Below are 20,932 nucleotides of genomic sequence, written 5' to 3'. Positions count from 1 at the left end.
AGAACGAAAGAGGGAAAATCTGTCTCTCCATTTTCTTGGAAGAAATTCACTGTTGAGCGAGCCCTGCCTCGCCGAGGCAATCAAGGACCCCTGTTCGCCCCTTCTTCCAACCAATCACAGCTCAACTCCATTCCGTGATACAAAAACCTCGCTCGCGACCCTTCAACTTCAGCCTCATCCTCGAAGCAAAAGTGAAGCGGAATCAGGCTCCGGTGCTCTACTCGCGCAAGGCTCTGGATTTTAAAAGCTATTCTTCGGCGTGCAAGTGTTTCTTCGCGACAACTGCATCTTCCCCCTCCCAACATTCCGCTCAGCCTCTATCAAGTCGCGATTCAACAGCCCTCCGTGCAATAGCACGACATGGCTCTGTGTCAAATGCGCCTCCAGGAGGAGAGGAAGCAATGGCGACGTGATCACCCCTTCGGCTTCTACGCAAAACCCCAGCGAAACCCGCAAACAGGTGTCCTTGATCTGAAGATCTGGGAGTGTGGCATACCAGGCAAGGAGAAGACTTTGTGGGAGGGTGGATTGTTCAAGCTGAGTGTTATCTTCCCTGATGGTGAGTCGCACAACACATCTATACATGCGATAGATAGGCTGACATATATTGCAGAGTACCCAACAAAACCACCCAAGTGTAAGAGTCCTATCTTGATTTTGTGACTGTAAAAGCTGACCGAAATAGGCAAATTCGTCCCACCGCTCTTCCACCCCAACGTTTACCCCTCCGGCACCGTCTGCTTGTCCATCCTGAACGAAGAAGATGCATGGAAGCCGGCTATCACCATCAAGCAAATTCTCCTCGGAGTCCAAGACCTGCTCGACGAGCCAAACCCCGACTCCCCAGCCCAAGCTGACGCTTACAACCTCTTCAAGAAGGATCGAGCAGCGTATGAGAGCAAGATCAAGCGGATCGTCAAGGAAAACCCGGCGCCATAGACTCTTTTTTGTGGGATTGCATATGGGTGGGTGGCATTGAGCACGGCGTTGGTAGGATCTGCTTTGGGGGCTTTACGCGGCGCGGGCAATAACTCTACAGGTGGCTTTTGATATGGGGTAGATGAGTTATTGAATGCAAAAAGAATATCAATCTGGGACGTAATGGGCTTGTGACACGTCAGTGAGGCCGCTTTTGCTGTTGAGAATGTGACTTCGTTCAAGATGGACCCGGGACACGCGAGTGCCGCCAGGGCACTCTCACCTGATTGCGGCCATGATACCCCACTCTGAGGCGCGTGGAAGAGGCGCGCGGGGGCAAATAGAAGCTGCTGGGTTTTGTCCTCTGAGTTTCAATCCCTCCATATGAGCCCTCTAAAGTCCCAGCAGCAGTGGTACGGATGACATTCATTTTCTGACAACCTTCGGAAAGAGTTGTAGCTTATCGCCCAACTGGTCCTGCATTACAGTTATATGCGAAAACTCCCTGTTTTAGCGAATTTTAGCCGCATCATGCACTTTTGGTACGCACCCCACCAAAAATTAATGATAATTAACAAAACTCACCCAATAATCGCACTACTACCTCCAGCACCATCCCAATTAGGCAATTTCGACTTTATTCGCAAGCTCCTACCATGGCACGTTTAAAGAGCAAAAAAATCGAGAAACCACCGCCTTTAGTAGGCAAAAAACGACAGAGAAAACCTATAGCTAAGGCCTCCTCTGCTCTAGTAGCTCCCAAATAGCCTAAAATCAAGCTCACGACTACTAGCAGGCCCCCAAAAGAGCCTTCTCCTAATACTAGTACTAGCGGAGCTAATCCCCAAAAGGAGCGTACTATTAAAATATCGTCATTATTATCTAGTAAGTCTCCAGAGCCCGAAGCTAAGACCCACGTGGTTACCATAAACTAGTAGGTTTACCTAAACCATAAGCTAGTTTATTCGGAGTCTTTTCAGGAGGATTTTTTATTAATTCTATATAATAGATACTAATTTTGGTAGGGCTAGGTTTAGATAAGGGTTAATAAAGCGGCAAAGACGAATAAGGAGATTAAAGCTAGGAGAAAATAGAAAAAAATATATAAAGCTTTAAGTAATTAATAGATCTTCTATATCCAAGATAAAAAGAGCTTTAAGAAATTCGAAAAAATAATAGTTTCTAGAAACTTAAAAAGCATTAATTACATTATTAAAGCTCGATTTATTACTAAAAAAGACCCCGAATTATTACCGGAACTAGAGAAAGTATTAGGAAAAAAAAGAAAAATACTAAATCCTCCTAAGCTAGTCTATTTAGATAATAATAGTAATACTAAAAAGAGCATTTCCCCTATTAAGAAGGCTAGGAAAATAGCTACTATTATTACTATTATATCTTTAGTCAAGAATAGGAAGATATAATTAAGATATTAGGAGAGATTAAGCCTACTTTTATAATATTAGAGATATAATAAGGGAGAAAGAAAAAAGTACCTAAATAGAAATTAATAGTATTTTATTTATAAAGGAAACTATTTCAGGATTAAATTAGACAACTTCTATAAATAAATAGATTAATAGAGAAATAAGCTTCCTAATAAGGCTAATACTACTACTATTCCTACTAATTTAATTATTAAATAGATACTATATAGCGAAAATTAATAGAGAATTAGTAGATAATAAAATAAGAGTAAAGAAAAAGTAAAAAAAAAAAAAAAAGTAAAAAATAAACTAAGAGAGGGCTTATCTTAATCTATTATTAACTATAATTACTATAGTAATAAATTCAAGGGAAAAGAGCCCTTTACTAGCTTATATAATATCCTATAGGTACTACTACCCCGTTATTTACTTATATATCTCGCTAATTATAATCTAATTCCCTTCCCTAAGTTCGTAGCTATTAAGTAAGCTTTATATTATTAAGCTAAACTCCTCTAGCAAAACTAGCTTCTTCCCTATCTATAAGCTAATTCGCCTTATTTTCAATATTAATAATCTTTTTCTCTTACTCTTTTATATTCCCAGTATTAAGATTATAATTATTAAGCTAAGTATTTCTCTAGTATCTTTAATTTATATACTTTATAAGAGTCTAGCCTAATTTATAAAGATACTAATATTAGAGAGAAATTAGTATTATTTAGGATATAACTAGATACTTACTTACCTCAAAATTAATGAGCTAATATTAGTAATTTAATAGCTATAGTATTAGAGAAGCAGATTAACCTAAAATAGCTAAAAATAATAGAGAAATTAGAGGCTAAAAAATATAGTATTCTATAGGGATTTCTTCTTATTATAAAGGATTAGGTTTTCCCTTAGTATACTATATAAAATTCGGAGGTTAATTAATCTTCTATATTAAATATAGGTACTCTAGTACTAATTACTAATATAGTAGCCCTCTCCTAAAGTACTATTCCGGATACCTAAGCAGGAAACTTGATTTAACTAAATATTATTTTTAGTATATATTCTAAAAACGAGATTAGCTTTTACTAGGGTATAGGTAACTTATAGAAGCAGGATTAGGAAAAGTTTATAATTCCTAGGATATTTAATAATAATTACGAATTAATTAGGGATTAGATAAAAAATAATATTTAGAATTAAGCCTTAATTTCCATATATTACAAGACTAGGGAAGCGAGAAATAAACTAATTAGATTATAGGATTTTAGGCTCTTTTAAAGAGATTTATTACTAGTATTATAATTATTATTTTTAGTCAAGATTATTAATATTTAAAGTTTTTCCCTTATACTAAATATTTTTATAACTATACTATAGGATTTTTATATATTAGAATAATTAAAAAAGCTATTTCCTATAATTCTAAATATGCTTTCGTTTTTTTAATAATAGTTATAATTATTAAGAACTATAGTATTTTTTAATTAGTATTAATATTAGCTTTCTAGTAAAGTAATAAGTAATTTTAGAACTACTTTTTATAATATTAAAATTACTAGAACTTTAAGTAATATTAAGTATAATAATTCTATTAATTTTATACTAATTCTATAGGGAAATTCTAATATCCTAAATTATAAAAATACTCCCTAGCTTTCCTAGCTACTTCTGGCCCCTATTTAAGCCTCCGAATAGTATTAATTAGATAATCTCTAAAGTCTAAATACTTCCCATAAACTTTCCTATAGTTCTTCCGTATATTAGACTTAATATTATAAAAGCTCTCCTTAATTAGGTTCAAAATTAGGTAATAAGAAAATAACTAGTATATCCAAATATCTCATACCCGGTATATATTAAGTATTCTCTAACTCTAGTATATACTATAGTTATCTATTATAATAATTGAATTTTTATCTAGCTATGAATTATATTACGGGAATATCTTATTTTCTATCTAATTTTTAAAAATCTCGGCTATAATATTACCTTAATAAACTAAAGAATTAAAATATCCATTAATTATATATACTAGTAAAAGAAATTATTTAGGAGATTACTTTAAGAATATCTTTATCTTTATAGGTAAGCCCTAAGGTACCTATTTATATTTCCTATATCCCGTATACTTATTAAAAGCTAATTTATCTATAGTAATAATCTAATCTGCTCTCTAAAATCGAGAATTATTATACTATTACTTAAGAAGCTCCTGGTTTTACTCCGCTACTACTACCTTAATTTTCTTATATATAATCTCTAATCTCTTTAAAAAATACAAGATTATTATTTAGTAAGGTTTAATACCGAATTCCTTATTAAGAAAGTTAATAATTTCCTCCTAGTAAATATTAATATATCTCAGAATATACTTTATTACCGCTTCTTCTATTTCTGGTATAATTATTAATTAATAGCCTGGTTTTTTCCGGGGATCCTAGCCAAGAGCTTTCCGAATCCATATCTAATATCTCTAATATTATATAGTTTCATAAGTAGTATTAAATCGGGTTATAATCTTATATAAATCGGAGTAATAAGGTTATGCGATAATAGCGTTAATAGCCGCGATTTCATACGGGCTTAGGTAAGGAGCCATAATCTGCTCTTATTATTAGTAAGAGCTACTTTAGGGAAGTAAATTAATCCACTTCTTATCTAATTCGGATATGGTTTAGTAGAGCAATTAGTAATTAAAGATAATTTAGGTAACTTTTGGTACACCCATTTTTAAATATACCGCTTTTCGTCAAAAACTCGCTAAAACAGGGAGTTTTCGCATATAACTGTAGTCCGGGATCGGCGTCAGAACCCCACCAAGCACTTCCAAAATTTCTGGCAGGAGTCACACTTTTGGAAGCTACATATACAACCACCATTCTGGGCCTCAATTGTTCTGGAAACGTACCCTTTGCCCTCTCTGAATCGTTGTGCCAAAAATCCCGGTGCAATTACAAGGCAAGAGTACCCATCCGCCTTCCCAGCACCCACCGCATCGTCAAAACCACTTGCAAAGAGAGAGCCTTGAACCACCTCAGCTCACGCATTTGACGTCGGCAAGATGTGTGGGATCGTGGGCTGTCAGTAAGTCATAGTTTCCTAGTCATCAATGCCCCAGAGCTCCCCCGAACAACGCATCGGAATGCACTGACTCATACTTTCCATAGTCATGTCCCAGACGCAAAGGCATTCAAGCCTACGGCTTTGAAAATGGTGAAGCAATGCAGGCATCGTGGGCCAGATTGGTCCGGAAGTTATATGGCCAACAGTACAAGTAAGGGAATCTACGAGAGAACGAGCATTGGGGACTGTGACTAACATCTCAAAGTTCTTGCCCACGAGCGTCTGAGTATTGTTGGTGTTGACAGTGGAGCCCAACCTCTTACCAACAAGGATGAGAGCATTGCTCTTGCTGTCAATGGTGAAATCTACAACCACAGGGTCATTCGAAAAACCTTGAAGACACCGTACCACTTCAAGACTCACTCCGATTGTGAGGTCATAATACCACTGGTAAGAGAACTCTTTGATGGTCAATGGGCAAAGGGCTGACTTGCATCTAGTATATGGAATACGATATCGATGTGCCGAAGTACCTCGATGGCATGTTCTCCTTCGTCCTCTACGACAAGACCCAGGATCGAACAATTGCAGCACGCGACCCAATTGGAATCACAAGCTTTTACCAAGGATGGTCGAGCAAGATGCCAGGAGCTGTCTTCTTCGCATCAGAGCTGAAGTGTCTGCATACCGTCTGCGACAAGATCATCTCGTTCCCTCCCGGCCATATCTACGACTCGAAAACGGATAAGATGACAAGGTATTATCAGCCGAAGTGGTGGGACCCCACCAACGTGCCTACTGCCCCTGTCGACTACAAGCTTTTGCGAGAAACATTCGAGAAGTCGGTTCGCAAACGGTTGATGGCTGAGGTTCCATATGGTGTGCTTTTGTCTGGAGGTTTGGACTCGAGTTTGGTTGCTTCAATTGCTCAACGAGAAACCTTGCGCTTGAAGGCTGTTGCTTTGGCTCAAATGGAGAGTACCAACGGGGAGGCGAAAGAGACGGAAGACAACGAGGATAAAGGAGAGGGTCTTGTTGGTATTGACGACGAGAACAAGTTGTCAACATTGACATACTTGCCTCAACTCAACTCATTTTCCATTGGTCTCCCCAACGCCCCGGATACCAAGGCCGCAAAAGAAGTTGCAAAATTCTTGGGTACCAAGCACCACGACATGACTTTCACTATCGAGGAGGGGTTGAACGCCCTGACAGATGTCATCTATCACTTGGAAACATTTGATGTAACAACTATCCGTGCCTCGACCCCCATGTTCTTGCTCTCGAGAAAGATCAAGGCTATGGGTGTGAAGATGGTTTTGTCTGGCGAGGGGAGTGATGAGATTTTTGGGGGCTACCTCTATTTCCATGCTGCTCCTGACAAGGAGGCTTTCCATACCGAGTGTGTCCGCAGAGTTCAGAATCTGCACCTGTCAGATTGTTTGAGAGCTAATAAGTCGACTTCGGCTTGGGGACTTGAGGCCCGTGTTCCATTCTTGGACAAAGAGGTAAGCAATCTGAGACGAGATACCAGCCCAATGCTGACCCAGGAAATAGTTCTTGGATGTTGCAATGAACATCGATCCAGCTGACAAGCTGATCACCAAGGAGAGGATTGAGAAATATATTATCCGCAAGGCCTTCGACACCTCAGATGAGCCAGGAGCGAAGCCGTATCTGCCAGACCACATTCTTTACCGACAAAAGGAGCAATTCAGCGATGGTGTTGGTTATGGGTGGATTGATGCATTGAAGGACAACGCCGAGCTGCATGTGACTGATGAGATGATGAAGAAACCAAAGCCGGAATGGGGAACTGATATTCCAGATACCAAGGAAGCGTGAGGTACACAGGTTTCGAGGTTTTCATATGACTGACTAATCACAGATACTGGTACCGATTGATGTTTGACGAGCACTTCCCACCGTACTGTGCGGAGACTGTGATGCGATGGACGCCGAAATGGTCGAAGCAGACCGACCCCAGTGGAAGGTGAGCAAGCTTTTTCTCGTTAGTTAACGACTCACACTGACTACAAACCAGGGCCATCTCTATTCACGCACAGAAATACAAGAACACGGAATGATCGAATTCTTCTCCATATGAGCAAATCTGTCAGGTTTCAGTCGTCGAGTCGGGGTTTTTACTTTGATAGGTGCTTCATTGGTCGCTTTTTCTCGAAACAAACGTGGCGTTACATAGATGGATGCGAATACCTGCAAATAGACTTGTTCTTCCACAATAGACCTCGTCCATCTCCGAGAAGAAAGTTAACTTTCTTACGTGAAAATATCTTCGCATGAATTTGAAGGTCACGATGTGCGGGCCCCCTTTCTCGTCAGCTGGTTGCGCGAGATTTTGAGCCAATCACCGACCTCACAAGCTCCTGCTGGTGCTGCAAGCTCCGGGACTGGCCGATACAAGGAAATTGTGCAAAGCGGGAAGCACCCGTATTGACAAACATTTTCTGGAGTGACACCTCCACAACCTCAGCAAAACAATCCAAATCTCAATTCATCTCACCACCACCCCTCGTCCATTCAAAATGTCCATCCCAGCGTTCTCAGATATCGCAAAATCCTCAAACGACGTAAGCAATTCCCCGGAGCTGATCTTTGATCTGTAACTGTTTGTGCTAACGTTCCGTAGTTGCTGAGCAAGGACTTCTACGTATGGCCAATCTCCCAACCCTCATGGATCTAACTGACATCATGCAAGCACCTGTCTGCAGCAGCTATCGAGCTCAAGAACACCACCCCCAACAATGTTGCCTTCAAGGTGACTGGCAAGAGCACACACGACAGCGCAACAAGCGGTTTGGTACGAAATTCCTCTCGCCGAGGAGACGATTCGAACATGCGAATGCAGACTGACTAGAAGAATGTGTACAGCTGGAGGGCAAATACACGGACAAATCTTCCGGTATATATTTCAAGCGATTTACAATCCATTCGGATTTCCCCTCTGGCTCTTATAGTCCCATCGATTTCTTGCTGGACTATAGTCAAGGACAAGCACATTTACTAATGTTCTATCGCCGCGCAGGCACAACAATCACTCAATCATGGAACACTGCCAACGTTCTTGATACCAAGCTTGAGCTCAATGACACTATTGCCAAGGGTCTGAAGGCCGAGTTCTTGGGCAACTTCCTGCCTGCCACCAAGGCCTATGGCGCAAAGGCAAACTTCCACTTCAAGCAGCCCAACTTCCACGCCCGTGCTTTCTTCGATATCATCAAGGGCCCTACCGCCAACGTCGATGTTGTTATTGGTCAGGATGGTTTCTTGCTCGGTGGATCTATGGGCTATGATGTCGCGAAGGCAGCGCTTACCAGCCACTCTCTTGCTGTTGGATACTCGGTTCCTGCATACACTGCATCTATCACTGCGACCAACAACTTGAGCGTCTTCTCTGCTGCATACTACCACAAGGTCAACGCGCAGGTCGAGGCTGGTGCGAAGTCTACCTGGGACTCGAAGGCCGGTAGCCAGGTCGGTCTTGAGGTTGCCGCCAAGTACAGACTGGACCCTGTTTCATTCGCCAAGGTAGGAGCCCCAGTCAGATATCTACATGAGCATATGCTGATACAGTCAACAGGTCAAGATCAACGACCGCGGTGTCGCAGCCGTCGCCTACAACGTTCTCCTCCGCCCCGGTGTGACCCTCGGCCTTGGCGCCTCCTTTGATACCCAGAAGCTCGACCAAGCTACCCACAAGGTCGGCACCTCCTTCACCTTCGAAGCATAGAGTACAAGATGCAGCATAGCCCCAGGGCATGATTGGCAGATGCTACGATAGAGAGCGAAGGCAAGACATACTGATTTTCGAACTGATTTCCTGGGCGTTTTTTTGCCCTTGCATGCATGCATTCTTTGCGAAGCGACAGTTGGGCTTGTATGTAGTATAAAAATTACCAGGAATGATTCTCCCACCCCATTCGCTGGAATCCGTTATCATGTTTCGTGTATTCTGGAGCTTGAGCCCATCTATCCACTACCTCTCTCCCCTCCCCTTCCCCTTAACCATCCTCTCAAACACAAAACTCGGCACAAAAATCCCTAAACCTATGATCCCCCCCACAAACAAAAAGTTCGCCAGCGTCGACCGTGGGCTCTCCCCACTCGGTACCCACTCCCCTGCCCTCCTCTTCTTCCACCTCTCACTATGTCTCCGCTGCGTATTCAAATGCCCCTCTCTATCAAAATGTGGAACATCATTCTCCTGTCCCTGACCAAACGGCGCTTGTCCAGTGCCCATTCCGCCACTGCTCGAAGTACCAGGAGGGGCTTCCGCTCCTGGAGCCCCAGAGTCCTGCGCTGCTTTCCGCTTGGCGCTCTGTTCACCCCATCCCCCACTCCTGTAAAAGCTCGGCGGTGGACCGTAGAACTGCGCTCTTCGGCGACTTAATCCGGATGCAGGGCGTCCTCCTGCCGGCCCGGAAGAGTGGTAGGAACCCTGGGGTCGGTGGTGGGAGACGGCGTGGTGCGAGGAGTGCAGGTGCAGCTCCCGGTCGTATTGTTGTCGTTTGGCGGGCGTGCTAAGAGTCGCATAGGCTTCGGAGATGAGGACGAAGCGCTTGGAGGCGTTGGGGTCGGAGGGGTTGCGGTCTGGGTGGTGGGTTTTGGAGAGAGCGTAGAAGGACCTGGAGAGGTGGGGGATTAGCTTCTGATTTTGGAAGGATATGAATTGGTAGATGGTAGTTAGGAAGAGGAAAGAGGAAAGTGAGGAAAGGGAACTGGGGGAGTAATGCCTCACCTCTTCACCTCGGCCGGACTGGCATTGATGGGTACCTGTAGAGTCTCATAGTGGTTCTGCTTGGGGCTCTCATCTCTTCGAGAAACACTGGTGTGGAAGAGCCGTGGGAGTCGTGTCCATACGAGAGAGGAGGAGAAGGGACGGAGTGGCATTCCTCATCCCGAATAGATGTTTCCGTTTCTTATGAAAAACGTAATTGTATAGGAGAGAGGATGTTCAATAAAGCAAGACCAGGTTGTTGATATCCGGTGACGGCATTAAGACCTAGAAGCTAGTCTAGTCCTAAAAGGGTAGTAACTTGACAAGTCAGAAAAGGCTTCGCCCCACTCAGCTTCCGCACTACTTCATCACCCCGCGATATGTCGAGATTTTCCTTTTCCGAAGCCAGGATTGTACGACACGAACTGGAACATTTGGGGAACTGAAACTCCAAACAAGTAAGCGATTTGATATTCGAGAAGAGAGAAAACCTCAGAGCGTGGCTCTGCGCAAGACAAGATGGCTGCGCAAGCTGCAGATGCGCTTGCAAACCTCAAGGGTGGGTGTCTCTGGTCGTGTGCAAGTGTTTGGGAAGAATATACTAAAAATTCCTACAGTGAAAGACCCAGAAGCCGTCATGGCATCGGCAGCAGCCGCGAAAGCCAACGGAAATGGCAACGCTCCTGAAGCTGACGAGGAGGATGACGAGGAGGATGAAAAGGGAGCCCCGGCCGAAGGAGGAGCGGACGGAGCAGCAAAGAAGAAGAGGAAGCGGAAGAGAAAGCCAAAGAAGGCTGGAGGTGCTGGATCAAATCCCACGAAGCAATCAGACCCTCCCCGAGTCCTGTTATCAAATCTCTTCCCAAGCGGAGAATATCCCGTTGGTCAGGAAGTGGAATACAGAGATGAGAACTTATATCGAACTACCAATGAGGAGAAGAGAGCCCTGGACCGGATGAACAACGATTTCCTCCAAGAATATAGACAGGGAGCGGAGATCCACAGGCAGGTTCGACAATGGGCGCAGAAGAATATCAAGCCCGGACAGAGCTTGACCGAGATCGCGGAGGGAATTGAAGATGGTGTGCGAGCTCTGACTGGCCATCCGGGTCTGGAAGAGGGCGACAATATCAAAGGTGGTATTGCGTTCCCCACAGGTCTCAATCTCGATCATATTGCGGCACATTACAGTCCAAACGCTGGAAACAAGACGCTTCTCAGCAAGGACAATGTCATGAAGGTCGATTTCGGAGTGCATATCAATGGCAGAATTGTCGATAGTGCCTTCACAATGGCTTTCGACCCTATGTACGACAACCTGCTTGAAGCAGTGAAGCAAGGCACAAATACCGGTATCAAGGAAGCTGGTATTGATGCCAGAATGGGAGAGATTGGAGCAGCCATTCAGGAGACTATGGAGAGTTATGAATGTGAAATCAACGGCAAGACGTATCCAATTAAGTGCATTCGAAACTTGAACGGACATGATATTCGGCAATGGCAGATCCATGGTGGAAAGAGTGTACCCATCGTCAAGAGCAACGATCAGACAAAGATGGAGGAAGGTGAAGTCTTCGCTATCGAGACGTTTGGAAGTACTGGAAATGGCTACGTTCAGGACGATGTAAGCCCCTGAAGATCCATCTCTCGAAACAATGCTGATTGGTATGCAGTATGAAACTTCTCATTACGCAAAGCGAGCAGATGCTCCAAAAGTAGGATTGGGAATTGGATCAGCAAAGAAGTTATTGAATGTGATCAACAAGAACTTCGGTACGCTGCCTTTCTGCCGGAGATATCTGGATCGCTTGGGTCAGGAGAAATATTTGCTAGGAGTAGGCTCTTAACCCCCGTTGATAAGTGAACTTGTGGCTGACAAGATGTAGTTGAACAGTCTGGTATCTCACGGTATCGTGGAGGCATATCCGCCCCTTGTAGACAAGAAGGGCTCATACACTGCTCAATTTGAACACGTGGGTCCACTCATTGATTTTGGATTGAAGCATTGCTGACTTTGCCAGACCATCTTGCTCCGACCCAACGTGAAAGAGGTAATTAGCCGAGGAGATGATTATTGAGATTTCGCATATTGGGGATATGGAGTTCGCATAAAAGCATAGCGAACCTCTTGTGTTCTATTCGTTGCATTTCGAGCTCTTCTGAATGAAAGCTTCGCTGTTTTCCAGCCTGAAATCTCACGTTTCTGTGCGTACTTGATCTTGATGTACGAAGAAGCCGGCCATCCCTTTGAATGATTCTTACCACTTCGAAGTCTCGAATCAGGATTAATTTCACGATCCGAGCGCCTCCATAGGAGCTCATATCCTGTGATTAAGTTGCACCTCTCTATTCGCAAACCTTCCATCTCGTTGAGATCCCTTGCACGACGCAGTTGAATCGTCCAAAGATCAGATAATTAATTTTCTATGCCATGACATGGAAAGCCTTCACCCCATCGATATTCGTTGCATGACGCACCTTAATCATCCAAAGATCAGATGGCTAAAATTATTTTCACCACATTAAAAACCTTTCCATCTCAATTCTTTCATTTATTAGATATTTACAAATCCATGTACAATTAAATTTATAGGTGAGAACTTCGCTGTATCCTGGAGGTTTCATCTGAACCCATGAAGTTTAGTGAAAAGGAAGCAAAGGCGATGTGCTACAAAACGTTTTCTGTCAAGTGGTGAAAGAGCTTTTCATCTACACCTCAAATACTCTTGCAACTACAAATTATTCTACTCTACTCTGTACGTAAGCGGTTTCTACTTCAGTATTGCTACTACTGGCCCGAAACCCTGGGATCATCTTTCAAATCAAACGCTCAAATGCAGGAGTTCTAATCTAAAAATCAATATCGAATATTTCGGCTTGCGCCGTTACCCTAACGCCTACTGCTATGAAAACTTCGCTTCAAATAAAAGCCAGACCAAGAAAACAAAAACGGTTGGATGCCCCGAGCCTCCAAGGGTAACACCATGTTGCGCGAAACTTCTCCGTTCGAGACTCCGAAACAATAAGGAGGATATCCTTTCCGCTGCCCTCCTCACAAAAACATCTCCGAGTCTAACGATTGCTGTATTTGTACTGTCGATTTTCATGTCAGCAAGGAAACGATATTTAGGGTACCCCTTATGTTGACCAACCTCTCATCCCATCCAGCGCCTCGTAAGCCGCAGAATAGTTCTCGAGACTCCCCACAACTACCCCCAGCGCCTGCCGCAAATGGCTCTTATACCCCTGCAGCACAATATCATCATCGCTATACTCATGACTACGCGATGCTTTGTGGCTGAGCATGAGCAAAGCGTAGCTGCATTGCATTGCGCAGCAGGCGAAGACGGGCATCGCGCGGGGGAGGGGGATGGGAGAGGGAGGGGAGACGAGCGGAGAGGGATAGGGCAGGGTGTGGAAGGAGTGGACTATGTTTAGAGCCGCCGTGCGGCAGATTTTTGTGGAGAGGGAGCGGGTGAAGGGTGCAGAGGGGTCGGAGGAAGAGTCTAGTGAGGGGGTTTTGGAGGTTGTAGAAAACACGGGGGCTTCGGGGGTGCAGCAGGAGAGGATTCCTATTCCTGCATCGTCTTGCGGTGGGGGGATGCCGGGAGCTGAGTTCATTGCAATGTCGGTTGAACAGCAGTCGAGTTGGGATATATGCTCGTTTGGAGGTGGTGATATTTTGGAAGCGGAAGCAGATTCCAGAGGTGTGTCGCAGCAGTCGAGTGTGCCTATGACACTTTCTCGCTTCTTCGGCGGCACTGGACTGGTGGGAAGATCGCAATGTTTCTGCGAGAAGATTGGGATGTTCATGAATGCTGTGTAGCGGTGGATTTTGATCCTTGCACTGTAAGCAGCACTGCCAGTTAGTATTCCTTCTCTCATTTGATTACGACGGCGGAAGGGGTCTTGCCTGTTCAGTCTGATTCGACTGATTGCCCTCATAGCTTTCCCAACAACGGCTTCATCTGCATCAGCCAGTAAGTTAGAGGGATTAGTTTCCGAATATAGGTCCGCTTCGTTGCACAGTGCCTCAAAAAGGGTCTCGAGTTCAGATTGCCACTGATAGATGTTCTTTTCGGACAGAGGTATGTTGTCTTCTAGACAGGCTTTCAGATCATTGGTGAACTGGTTTGCTACAATGATGGCTTGCTGGGCTTTGATGAAGAATTCGAAGACCTAGAATTCGGCCTTAATGTTATTAGCCACGGGAGGTTTTCGAGTAACACTTACACTTGGATCAGCAGCAACAACTGGGTACCCAATCTGGAATCGCGAGTCGTAAAGATCCATAGCCACGGATTTCAGGGGCTTTGGGGGAGGTCAGCAGTGGACCACGCAGTGGGGCTTCAAACTGACAGCGTTTTTAACGATCGCACCATGACATACACAAGCATACTAGAAATATCAGCTTCCCATTTTCCGGGGAAATCAGGGATAACCATACCGTCATCCACCACGCCCGCCTTCTCGCCTCAGCATATCGTTCACTCTCATCTTCCTCATCACAAATCCCCATATCTAGCGCCATAACCAGCGCCTGCCCAGCTCTCGTCCTCATCTTCGTCATATTCCCCCGTTGTGCATACTCATAAACCGTCAAAACCAGCAACGCAAGGATACTCTCAAGGCTCAACGGGACCCGAGGATGAAACTGCGCCCTCTCATGCTCAACGAAGTGTTTCTGCAGCGCATCTTGCGGCGAGATCATGGATTCGATGAGCTCGGTTTCGACGTCGATGCTGTTTAGACATGAGGTCGCGTAGTGGTGAGCTTGGTTCCTCCGCGCGGTTTTTGCTTCGGAGGATGCGGAGGCTGGGCCGGGCGAGAGTGGGATAAGGGTGAGGATAGCGGAGAGGGCGAGGCAGATCGGGGAGTAGGGTCTATAATCAGATTTGAGGCTCTCGGCTGCGGAGAGTGGATTATCGGCTACGATTTGCCAGACTGGTGGAGGCAGAATGGGAAAGACTGCGTGGATGTGGATGTAATATGCATTCAAGCTGCGATACAAAGTCAGCTGCCCATGAAGGATTCGGACACCGGATGGTTGCCAGGGCTGAACTTACATGGCGGCATCGCTTCCGTAGTGTCGAGTTCCTGGCAGAGGTTTTTTTGGTTGCCCCAGGTTCGATATCGCTTGGTACATATCCGCCGTAGACACGCTGGCCGTATTCGTGGATTTTTCTGGCTCTTTTCCTTTCGACGTTGCAGGTTGATCGAAGCTCTCCGGAGTAAACGAACTTGGGTCTGTGAAAAGTGCTTGACTACCAAAGAGGTCGTCAAATTTGCTGACATTGCTTGACTGTGAGGCTGGCGATATCGTGTTCATGTCAAAGCCCATATCCATGCCCAAAAACCTGCCATCTGGTGATATTACCCCTTGACCCACCAATCCATCGATGATGTCAAGTCCGGCGCCATCGGTTTGGAAGGTATTGGGGTAATAGAGGCCTTGATTAATGTGAGACTGCTGGTTTTAGATAGCGGAGATAGTAAGCTAGCTACCTTCTTCAAAATTGAATGGATTAGCATCCAGGGGGAGAATAGGGCTGTCCCCCAAGCTCGACGATGCGGCGGATTCGGCGGTTGTTCGATGTGGGCGAGCACCACCGCGCTTACTCTTTGTGTAGAGACATTCTTTGCCTCTGTCGAGGCACTTGAGTCGCTCAGGTTAATGTTCAAACCACCATAGAGCTCAGTGCTGTGTCTTACGTTCTTGCACTCTTGCCTGCCATCGCAACGAACCCGGGAAGCTCGACTAGATGGTATTTAGAGCGGTACATTGGGGAAATTCAAACTGCGAAACATAATCAGCTTACCAGGCTAGGCAAGCCACCTTGACTGGCGGCTTGCTGAACTTTCTGCGTGGCCCTTCCATGGCGTATTCATGGGGAAGCAATAGGGACGATGCGAAAAGGGGGAGGAGAAGTGTAGCGAGGACAGCGACGAAGGCATTCAGGCAACCACTTACGGCGGCGAGAGAGCCTCCCATATGTGGATTGATAAACCTTACCCGAATCATAGGTCTAGCAAGCGATTGCGGAGCCAATACCATATTTCATCCCCCGCTGAATAATGCTCATGCAGAGTGGCTGTGCCCCCGCGCTGCTTGCACGTGATGCTTATTCGACATGCGCACACGATGTCTCTCCCCTAACGTAATTCGTTTGGCGACAGATGGCTCTTGTCCCGATGACCCCAATCACTCTAGGAAAATGGTATATCGTCCCAAGGCCCCATTCCCTCTTGAGGTCTTTGAATCCCAGTCTGCATGAAGCAGTGAACTTGGAGCGGAACTCGCCACTGAAAACGTTGGCATAGCCCGCTACTGCAGCCGATTCAGAATGGAGTATTCACAAAAGTCGGCAAGATCGACTCTGTGATCGTAAATCAAACTCGGATATGCTGACGTTCGTGGCGATAGTTTTTTGAACCTGTGTCGGTTGCCGATTGGACCAAGGCCAAGACACGTTCTCGCAAGAGAGGATTCTCAAATAACCCCCAATACAGGCAAACATCGTATATCTCGCTAATGTAATCACCGATTCATGAGCCTTGAAGATCTGAACTGCACAAGATGGTAGCATTTCCATGAGGTAAAAGTGGGATGAGTTGAGGAACGGGTAGCTCTCCTTAGAGGGACCGCACTTGCGGCCGAGGGAAACGTAAAAATAACCATATTCCAGAATAAGACGCATGCGTGCATGCAGGTCTTACTGCCGATTTCTGACAATGCGGTTGGCCTAGGATTCCAGGGTCTCGCCAAGAAACCTCAACACGCCCTCCAGGAAATCAATGTACGCAGTCGAAGCTCAGGAGACCAACCCGTTTGAAACCAAAATGCGCAAAATAGTATGATTCTGACACCAAGAAGCAAGAACAAGATAACAGCAGATGGCGCAACAATGTCGATTCACCGAATCTTCTCCGTCGGGACAGAATCAGGGCGAAGCCTAAGCGAGACAAAAGCAATACGGCCTAGCCTCGTGCAAACTGCATGGTAATATGAAACCCTACCGTTCATACAGGCTACTGTGGATCCAAGATGCAAAGGCGCACTCAAATCGTTGTTGGCTGGAAAAGAAAACGCGGGTAATTGATCACGTGAGCGACGAAAAGGGGTAACGAGCAGCATCCCGATAATCGACATTTGGTAGAAATTTGAGGAGCAGTATATTAAAGTCTCGAGTAAAGCAAAAAAAACAAAATGAAAGTCAAAATTAAAGTGTATAGTAGATAAAATACCCAGGAGCATATCCTAAATGGACCGCAGTGAACAGCTCGAACAAATATTTCGAGGCTGAGCGAGACCACAACGTCAGAGAAAGCACTTGGCACACCAAGACTCGGAACTCTCCGACTTGTCTGAAAATGGTCATATCATTTGGATGCTCTAATTAAAAAAGTTCCAAAGTATACGCCAGAACTACCTCGCCCGCTAAAATGCTTTCGTGACTTCGTGAAGACATTTTTCGCTTGCGCAAGTAAGTATAATAATAACAAATTGAGCAGATCTGCTTTCTGTCCCAGACTCCCGCTCGTACAAACGACCAAATCAGCCTAAATGGTCTTCTCTTAATCTTCTCTCGTTAAGCTCACCCATCCAATAACCCAAGAACTCCAGAAATCAATATCCAAATCTCAAAGCGTAAAAAGTTTCACGCCCTCCCACAGTTACAATCTCGCCGATGCTCCTTCTGCCCACACCGCTCATGCTCGCCCCTCAACTGCTGGTACTTGCCCTCCAAATCCTCATACTGCTCCTTCAGATGCCTGACCTTTCGATGCAGCTCCTCCTGCTGCCTCGCCTGCCTCTCTCTGAATGCGCGCTGCGCCAGGCGGTTTTGCAGCTGCCGTTTCTGCTTCGAACTTGAATTCGACGTGGATTTCCTCCTTCCCGGGCCCGAGGATTCTGGTTCTGGTGTCATGTCGTACTGGCTTTGGTCGTCTTGGTATACGGGTTCTGAGGAATATTGAGTGGGAGAGGTGAGCGCTGATGGGTCGTAAGAGGTGGTATCTCCGGAGCAGTAGTACGGGATGTCGTCGGCTGTTGTTGGGAGGTAGGAAATTGATGGTCCTTCTGAGTCGTGGGAGTAATAGGCTGAGCTTGAAGCAGCTCCTTGTTGGGAGTAGGATGAGGCTGTGTAGGAAGTTATGTTTGCCGCATCCATGGGTTCGTAGTAGCCCTGCGAAGGAGAGTTTGACTGGGGGGTCTTAGCTCGTGCTTCCTTAGCTTGTGTAGGAAGACTTACAGAGCTTGACTCAGGCGAGCCACCATTCATCGCTGAGTTTTGCCAGTCATGATAAGGGGCTGGGCCAGGCCATGTTGACGTCTGGACCGCAGGCCATTGGCCACTAGTATAATACGCCATCTTCGTGTTCGTGTAACACTTGGTTGGAAAACAAAAGGTCTTGGGATCACCACCAAATCGCCACCAAAGTGGGAGTTCTCGCGCTGATATAACAGAACTCCAGAGTCCGGGAAATCATGGGTCTGACTGCAATGAGTATGTCCCCAACCAGGTTTATTCTATGCAAGTCGTACGATACTGACGTTACAAATCCCGAACATCAAGGCTGATCAGGGTTTGATTGGACGGGAGATCCCGTGACAAGCCCGAAGCGAGGCATTCAGGGGTTTTCGGGATTTGAGCTGGAACCCGAGGTCCCGTGACTTCACCGAAGTTGAACACGGCCAGGTGCGGCCAATTTTTTGCTCGAGGTGTTTGAGAGGGAATCTGATTTCTGTTCGTCGAGCGAACCTCGTACTCCAAATCCAGGTTTCCCGAATGCCACGTTTTTCGAGCCCCCGGACTCCCGGAACCGGCTACAGATGCCGACATATCTACTGTAATGATCTGCACTATGACTGCGTGGTAGGCATGACTCCTAAAGTCGCCAAAGTCACCATCAGTGGCTTGAAATTTACTTGGTATCCTGTAAGTCAGACATTTCGAATTCTCGGTGCCGCGGAAGTCATGTCCTATACCCTCAAAGTACCGTCAAATGCTGTCATGCACGATGATGCAATGCAAGTATGGACTCCACATGGGCTCATCCACGTGGCATCCCGGAACTACACGAGACGGATCTCCCGGAAAATTGGGTTCTGATACGTCAATTTGTTGAAGGTAGTCAGCTATATGCATAGAAGGTGCTTCTAGAAGACGGGCAAAAGACGGGCAGAAGACTTGGAAGAGCACATATGCAGGGCGTCACCGCAATTGCATGCAGAACTTGGTGTGTATTGAAGCACTCCTGCTCGACGGCCATGCAGCAAGGAGAGATTGAGAACACATATGCAATCGTTACTTCAATCACATGCAGCATTATTTGTGTATCAAGAGCAATTTTGCACCAATACCATGCATCAACCCCAACTGAGAAGGTGACACCAGGCCTTTATTTGATATGATATACCATAGTACTGGCCGTTCCCAACGCCCGAGACGGGTTGGAACAAGAAATGCCGCAATGTTTGAGACAATAACCCACTCACAATGGCAGCCCCACCAATTAATACTTGATATGACTCAGGAACCCCACCTCCACCAAGACTGAACGAAAGAATCGGATTACATGCATTAACACGACTACACCTCACATTGGGAGACTGCCGTTGGTGTGAGAGCTGATGGCCCGCAGTTTCTAGCCTGCTTGATTCCAACACTTTTCGAACCCAATCTCAGGAAGTCATCCAGGCTGCAAGGAAGACAAGGGAGAATGGAAGACATATGATACAAAACTCAGTGGAACAAATTCTTGAATCCCTCCTACAACTGCAATCCTGCACAGCTTAGAGACTCGGGAAGACTAGGGCGAACAGGAGGTTGAGGAGGCTAGATGCGGGCAATGAGATGGGAGCATTTCAGATCTCTTCAGGCGCGGGAAGACTGGCGCGAACTGGAAGTTGAGGATGCTAGATGTGGGCATTGAGATAGGAACCCTTCAGATCTCTTCAGACGCGGCACTGGATGTCTAAAAGCCAGATGGCCGTTCCACTGCAAGACTGAGGGTGTCGGGCATCGCGGGTTCGCGGAGGTGAGGAGGGACAAATCATTGAGCAAGTCTATCACGTGATAGGTGCTTCAACTCGGGATCGAGCCTGTCATTACTTTCATTTGTCCTCATTGCAAGCTGGTTTGTCTTGTCTCTCCCTTCATGGATTTATGGTGTGCGGCGAGGCGGCCGAATGGAGCGCATTCCAGTTTTAGCGGCATCGAGAAGGATTGAGCCAATCAAGAGAGGGCCTCCCGCCCCCAATCGACTTTGCACTGCAATTTTAGCGTCTAGGAAGGGGATAGAAATGTGTGGTGAAACCCATTTAGAGTACAGACCCAAACACACTTTTTTCGAGAATGTCTCATACGGCAACATAGAAGGAGAGCCGGCTAGGGAACTTCTTCGGAACTATGGGTGGAAAGCTTTTTGATATGCCCTCGCATCTGAGCTGGTGAAGCTGAACCTCAAAGAAGGAGGCGTTGTATATGAACTCAGGGGTAGCTGGAAACAAGGTGCCACTGCACAATTGCGGGTGTGAGAAGTCACAGCTCGGAGACTGGTGTATCTTGTCTACAAGTCCACATGAACTTCAGACTCATTTCGAACTCAACCTCAAGGCGGGGCGACATTGCAAAGCATAGAAAAACGAGGCGGAAGACACACGACGTACGCAATACCAAGAGAACACCCTGCCTCCACCCGTCGTAGAAGCAACACGCAGAGCAGGGAAAGGGGCTTGAGAGTGACAAGTGTTGGAATCGAGGTCAAATGTGGAAAGATGTAGAAC

The 20,932-nt window shown here is 45.8% G+C and overlaps 8 protein-coding genes across 8 annotated transcripts; 4 read left to right on the top strand and 4 right to left on the bottom strand.

Annotated features, from left to right (window-relative positions):
• The first annotated feature begins 167 nt into the window (after positions 1–167).
• K444DRAFT_617253 (ubiquitin-conjugating enzyme) lies at positions 168–1,334 on the top strand. Its single transcript, XM_024881084.1, has 3 exons — positions 168–559; positions 614–637; positions 686–1,334. Exons 1-3 carry the CDS (start codon positions 361–363, stop codon positions 937–939), a joined length of 477 nt encoding a protein of 158 aa, XP_024732473.1. The 5' UTR covers positions 168–360; the 3' UTR covers positions 940–1,334.
• A 3,836-nt stretch (positions 1,335–5,170) lies between these two features.
• On the top strand, positions 5,171–7,665 carry K444DRAFT_617252 (asparagine synthetase). The gene is made up of 7 exons (XM_024881083.1): positions 5,171–5,426; positions 5,510–5,616; positions 5,671–5,855; positions 5,906–6,913; positions 6,963–7,246; positions 7,294–7,398; positions 7,450–7,665. Exons 1-7 carry the CDS (start codon positions 5,404–5,406, stop codon positions 7,490–7,492), a joined length of 1,755 nt encoding a protein of 584 aa, XP_024732472.1. The 5' UTR covers positions 5,171–5,403; the 3' UTR covers positions 7,493–7,665.
• A 286-nt stretch (positions 7,666–7,951) lies between these two features.
• Positions 7,952–9,156, top strand: K444DRAFT_633686 (mitochondrial porin-like protein; the record flags this gene model as incomplete). Its single annotated transcript, XM_024883648.1, has 5 exons — positions 7,952–7,996; positions 8,056–8,076; positions 8,125–8,226; positions 8,298–8,954; positions 9,007–9,156. The coding sequence occupies 5 exons, from the start codon at positions 7,952–7,954 to the stop codon at positions 9,154–9,156; spliced, it is 975 nt and encodes a 324-aa protein (XP_024732471.1).
• A 246-nt stretch (positions 9,157–9,402) lies between these two features.
• On the bottom strand, positions 9,403–10,316 carry K444DRAFT_645728 (DnaJ-domain-containing protein; the record flags this gene model as incomplete). Its single annotated transcript, XM_024885113.1, has 2 exons — positions 9,403–10,051; positions 10,165–10,316. The coding sequence occupies 2 exons, from the start codon at positions 10,314–10,316 to the stop codon at positions 9,403–9,405; spliced, it is 801 nt and encodes a 266-aa protein (XP_024732470.1).
• Positions 10,317–10,662: 346 nt separating this feature from the next.
• K444DRAFT_537881 (methionine aminopeptidase 2-like protein) lies at positions 10,663–12,221 on the top strand (the record flags this gene model as incomplete). The annotated part of the gene is made up of 5 exons (XM_024875497.1): positions 10,663–10,702; positions 10,761–11,767; positions 11,817–11,978; positions 12,030–12,116; positions 12,165–12,221. 5 exons carry the CDS (start codon positions 10,663–10,665, stop codon positions 12,219–12,221), a joined length of 1,353 nt encoding a protein of 450 aa, XP_024732469.1.
• Positions 12,222–12,851: 630 nt separating this feature from the next.
• On the bottom strand, positions 12,852–16,347 carry K444DRAFT_90669 (uncharacterized protein). Its single transcript, XM_024888800.1, has 10 exons — positions 15,963–16,347; positions 15,856–15,901; positions 15,649–15,799; positions 15,210–15,594; positions 14,591–15,143; positions 14,503–14,541; positions 14,377–14,454; positions 14,057–14,322; positions 13,296–13,990; positions 12,852–13,236 (listed from the first exon to the last, which is right to left on the bottom strand). Exons 1-10 carry the CDS (start codon positions 16,196–16,198, stop codon positions 13,196–13,198), a joined length of 2,490 nt encoding a protein of 829 aa, XP_024732468.1. The 5' UTR covers positions 16,199–16,347; the 3' UTR covers positions 12,852–13,195.
• Positions 16,348–16,948: 601 nt separating this feature from the next.
• Positions 16,949–17,498, bottom strand: K444DRAFT_90645 (uncharacterized protein). The gene has a single exon (XM_024888799.1). The coding sequence runs from the start codon at positions 17,396–17,398 to the stop codon at positions 17,057–17,059; it is 342 nt and encodes a 113-aa protein (XP_024732467.1). The 5' UTR covers positions 17,399–17,498; the 3' UTR covers positions 16,949–17,056.
• A 1-nt stretch (position 17,499) lies between these two features.
• K444DRAFT_90680 (uncharacterized protein) lies at positions 17,500–18,724 on the bottom strand. The gene has a single exon (XM_024888801.1). The coding sequence runs from the start codon at positions 18,513–18,515 to the stop codon at positions 17,802–17,804; it is 714 nt and encodes a 237-aa protein (XP_024732466.1). The 5' UTR covers positions 18,516–18,724; the 3' UTR covers positions 17,500–17,801.
• Positions 18,725–20,932: the final 2,208 nt, after the last annotated feature.

Source organism: Hyaloscypha bicolor (assembly GCF_002865645.1).
Source record: "Hyaloscypha bicolor E unplaced genomic scaffold K444scaffold_125, whole genome shotgun sequence".
Classification (NCBI taxonomy): domain Eukaryota; kingdom Fungi; phylum Ascomycota; class Leotiomycetes; order Helotiales; family Hyaloscyphaceae; genus Hyaloscypha; species Hyaloscypha bicolor.
The sequence above is the reverse complement of the archived record's forward strand: the minus strand, read 5'-3'. Positions and strand labels throughout refer to the sequence as shown.

Excerpts from the sequence above, each read along its gene's own strand:
- K444DRAFT_617253 (XM_024881084.1), top strand. The coding sequence starts at position 361 with ATGGCTCTGTGTCAAATGCGCCTCCAGGAGGAGAGGAAGCAATGGCGA. Across the intron at positions 560-613 it reads GAGTGTTATCTTCCCTGATG|AGTACCCAACAAAACCACCC; the intron begins GTGAGTCGCACA and ends CATATATTGCAG. Across the intron at positions 638-685 it reads CCCAACAAAACCACCCAAGT|GCAAATTCGTCCCACCGCTC; the intron begins GTAAGAGTCCTA and ends TGACCGAAATAG.
- K444DRAFT_617252 (XM_024881083.1), top strand. The coding sequence starts at position 5,404 with ATGTGTGGGATCGTGGGCTGTCA. Across the intron at positions 6,914-6,962 it reads TTCCATTCTTGGACAAAGAG|TTCTTGGATGTTGCAATGAA; the intron begins GTAAGCAATCTG and ends CCCAGGAAATAG. Across the intron at positions 7,399-7,449 it reads CAGACCGACCCCAGTGGAAG|GGCCATCTCTATTCACGCAC; the intron begins GTGAGCAAGCTT and ends ACTACAAACCAG.
- K444DRAFT_90669 (XM_024888800.1), bottom strand. The coding sequence starts at position 16,198 with ATGGTATTGGCTCCGCAATCGCTTGCTAGACCTATGATTCGGGTAAGG. Across the intron at positions 15,144-15,209 it reads TACGGAAGCGATGCCGCCAT|CTTGAATGCATATTACATCC; the intron begins GTAAGTTCAGCC and ends TTTGTATCGCAG. Across the intron at positions 13,237-13,295 it reads GGCGCTGGATGGGATGAGAG|TACAAATACAGCAATCGTTA; the intron begins GTTGGTCAACAT and ends GAAAATCGACAG.
- K444DRAFT_90645 (XM_024888799.1), bottom strand. The coding sequence starts at position 17,398 with ATGCTCCTGGGTATTTTATCTACTATACACTTTAATTTTGACTTTCAT.
- K444DRAFT_90680 (XM_024888801.1), bottom strand. The coding sequence starts at position 18,515 with ATGGCGTATTATACTAGTGGCCAATGGCCTGCGGTCCAGACGTCAACA.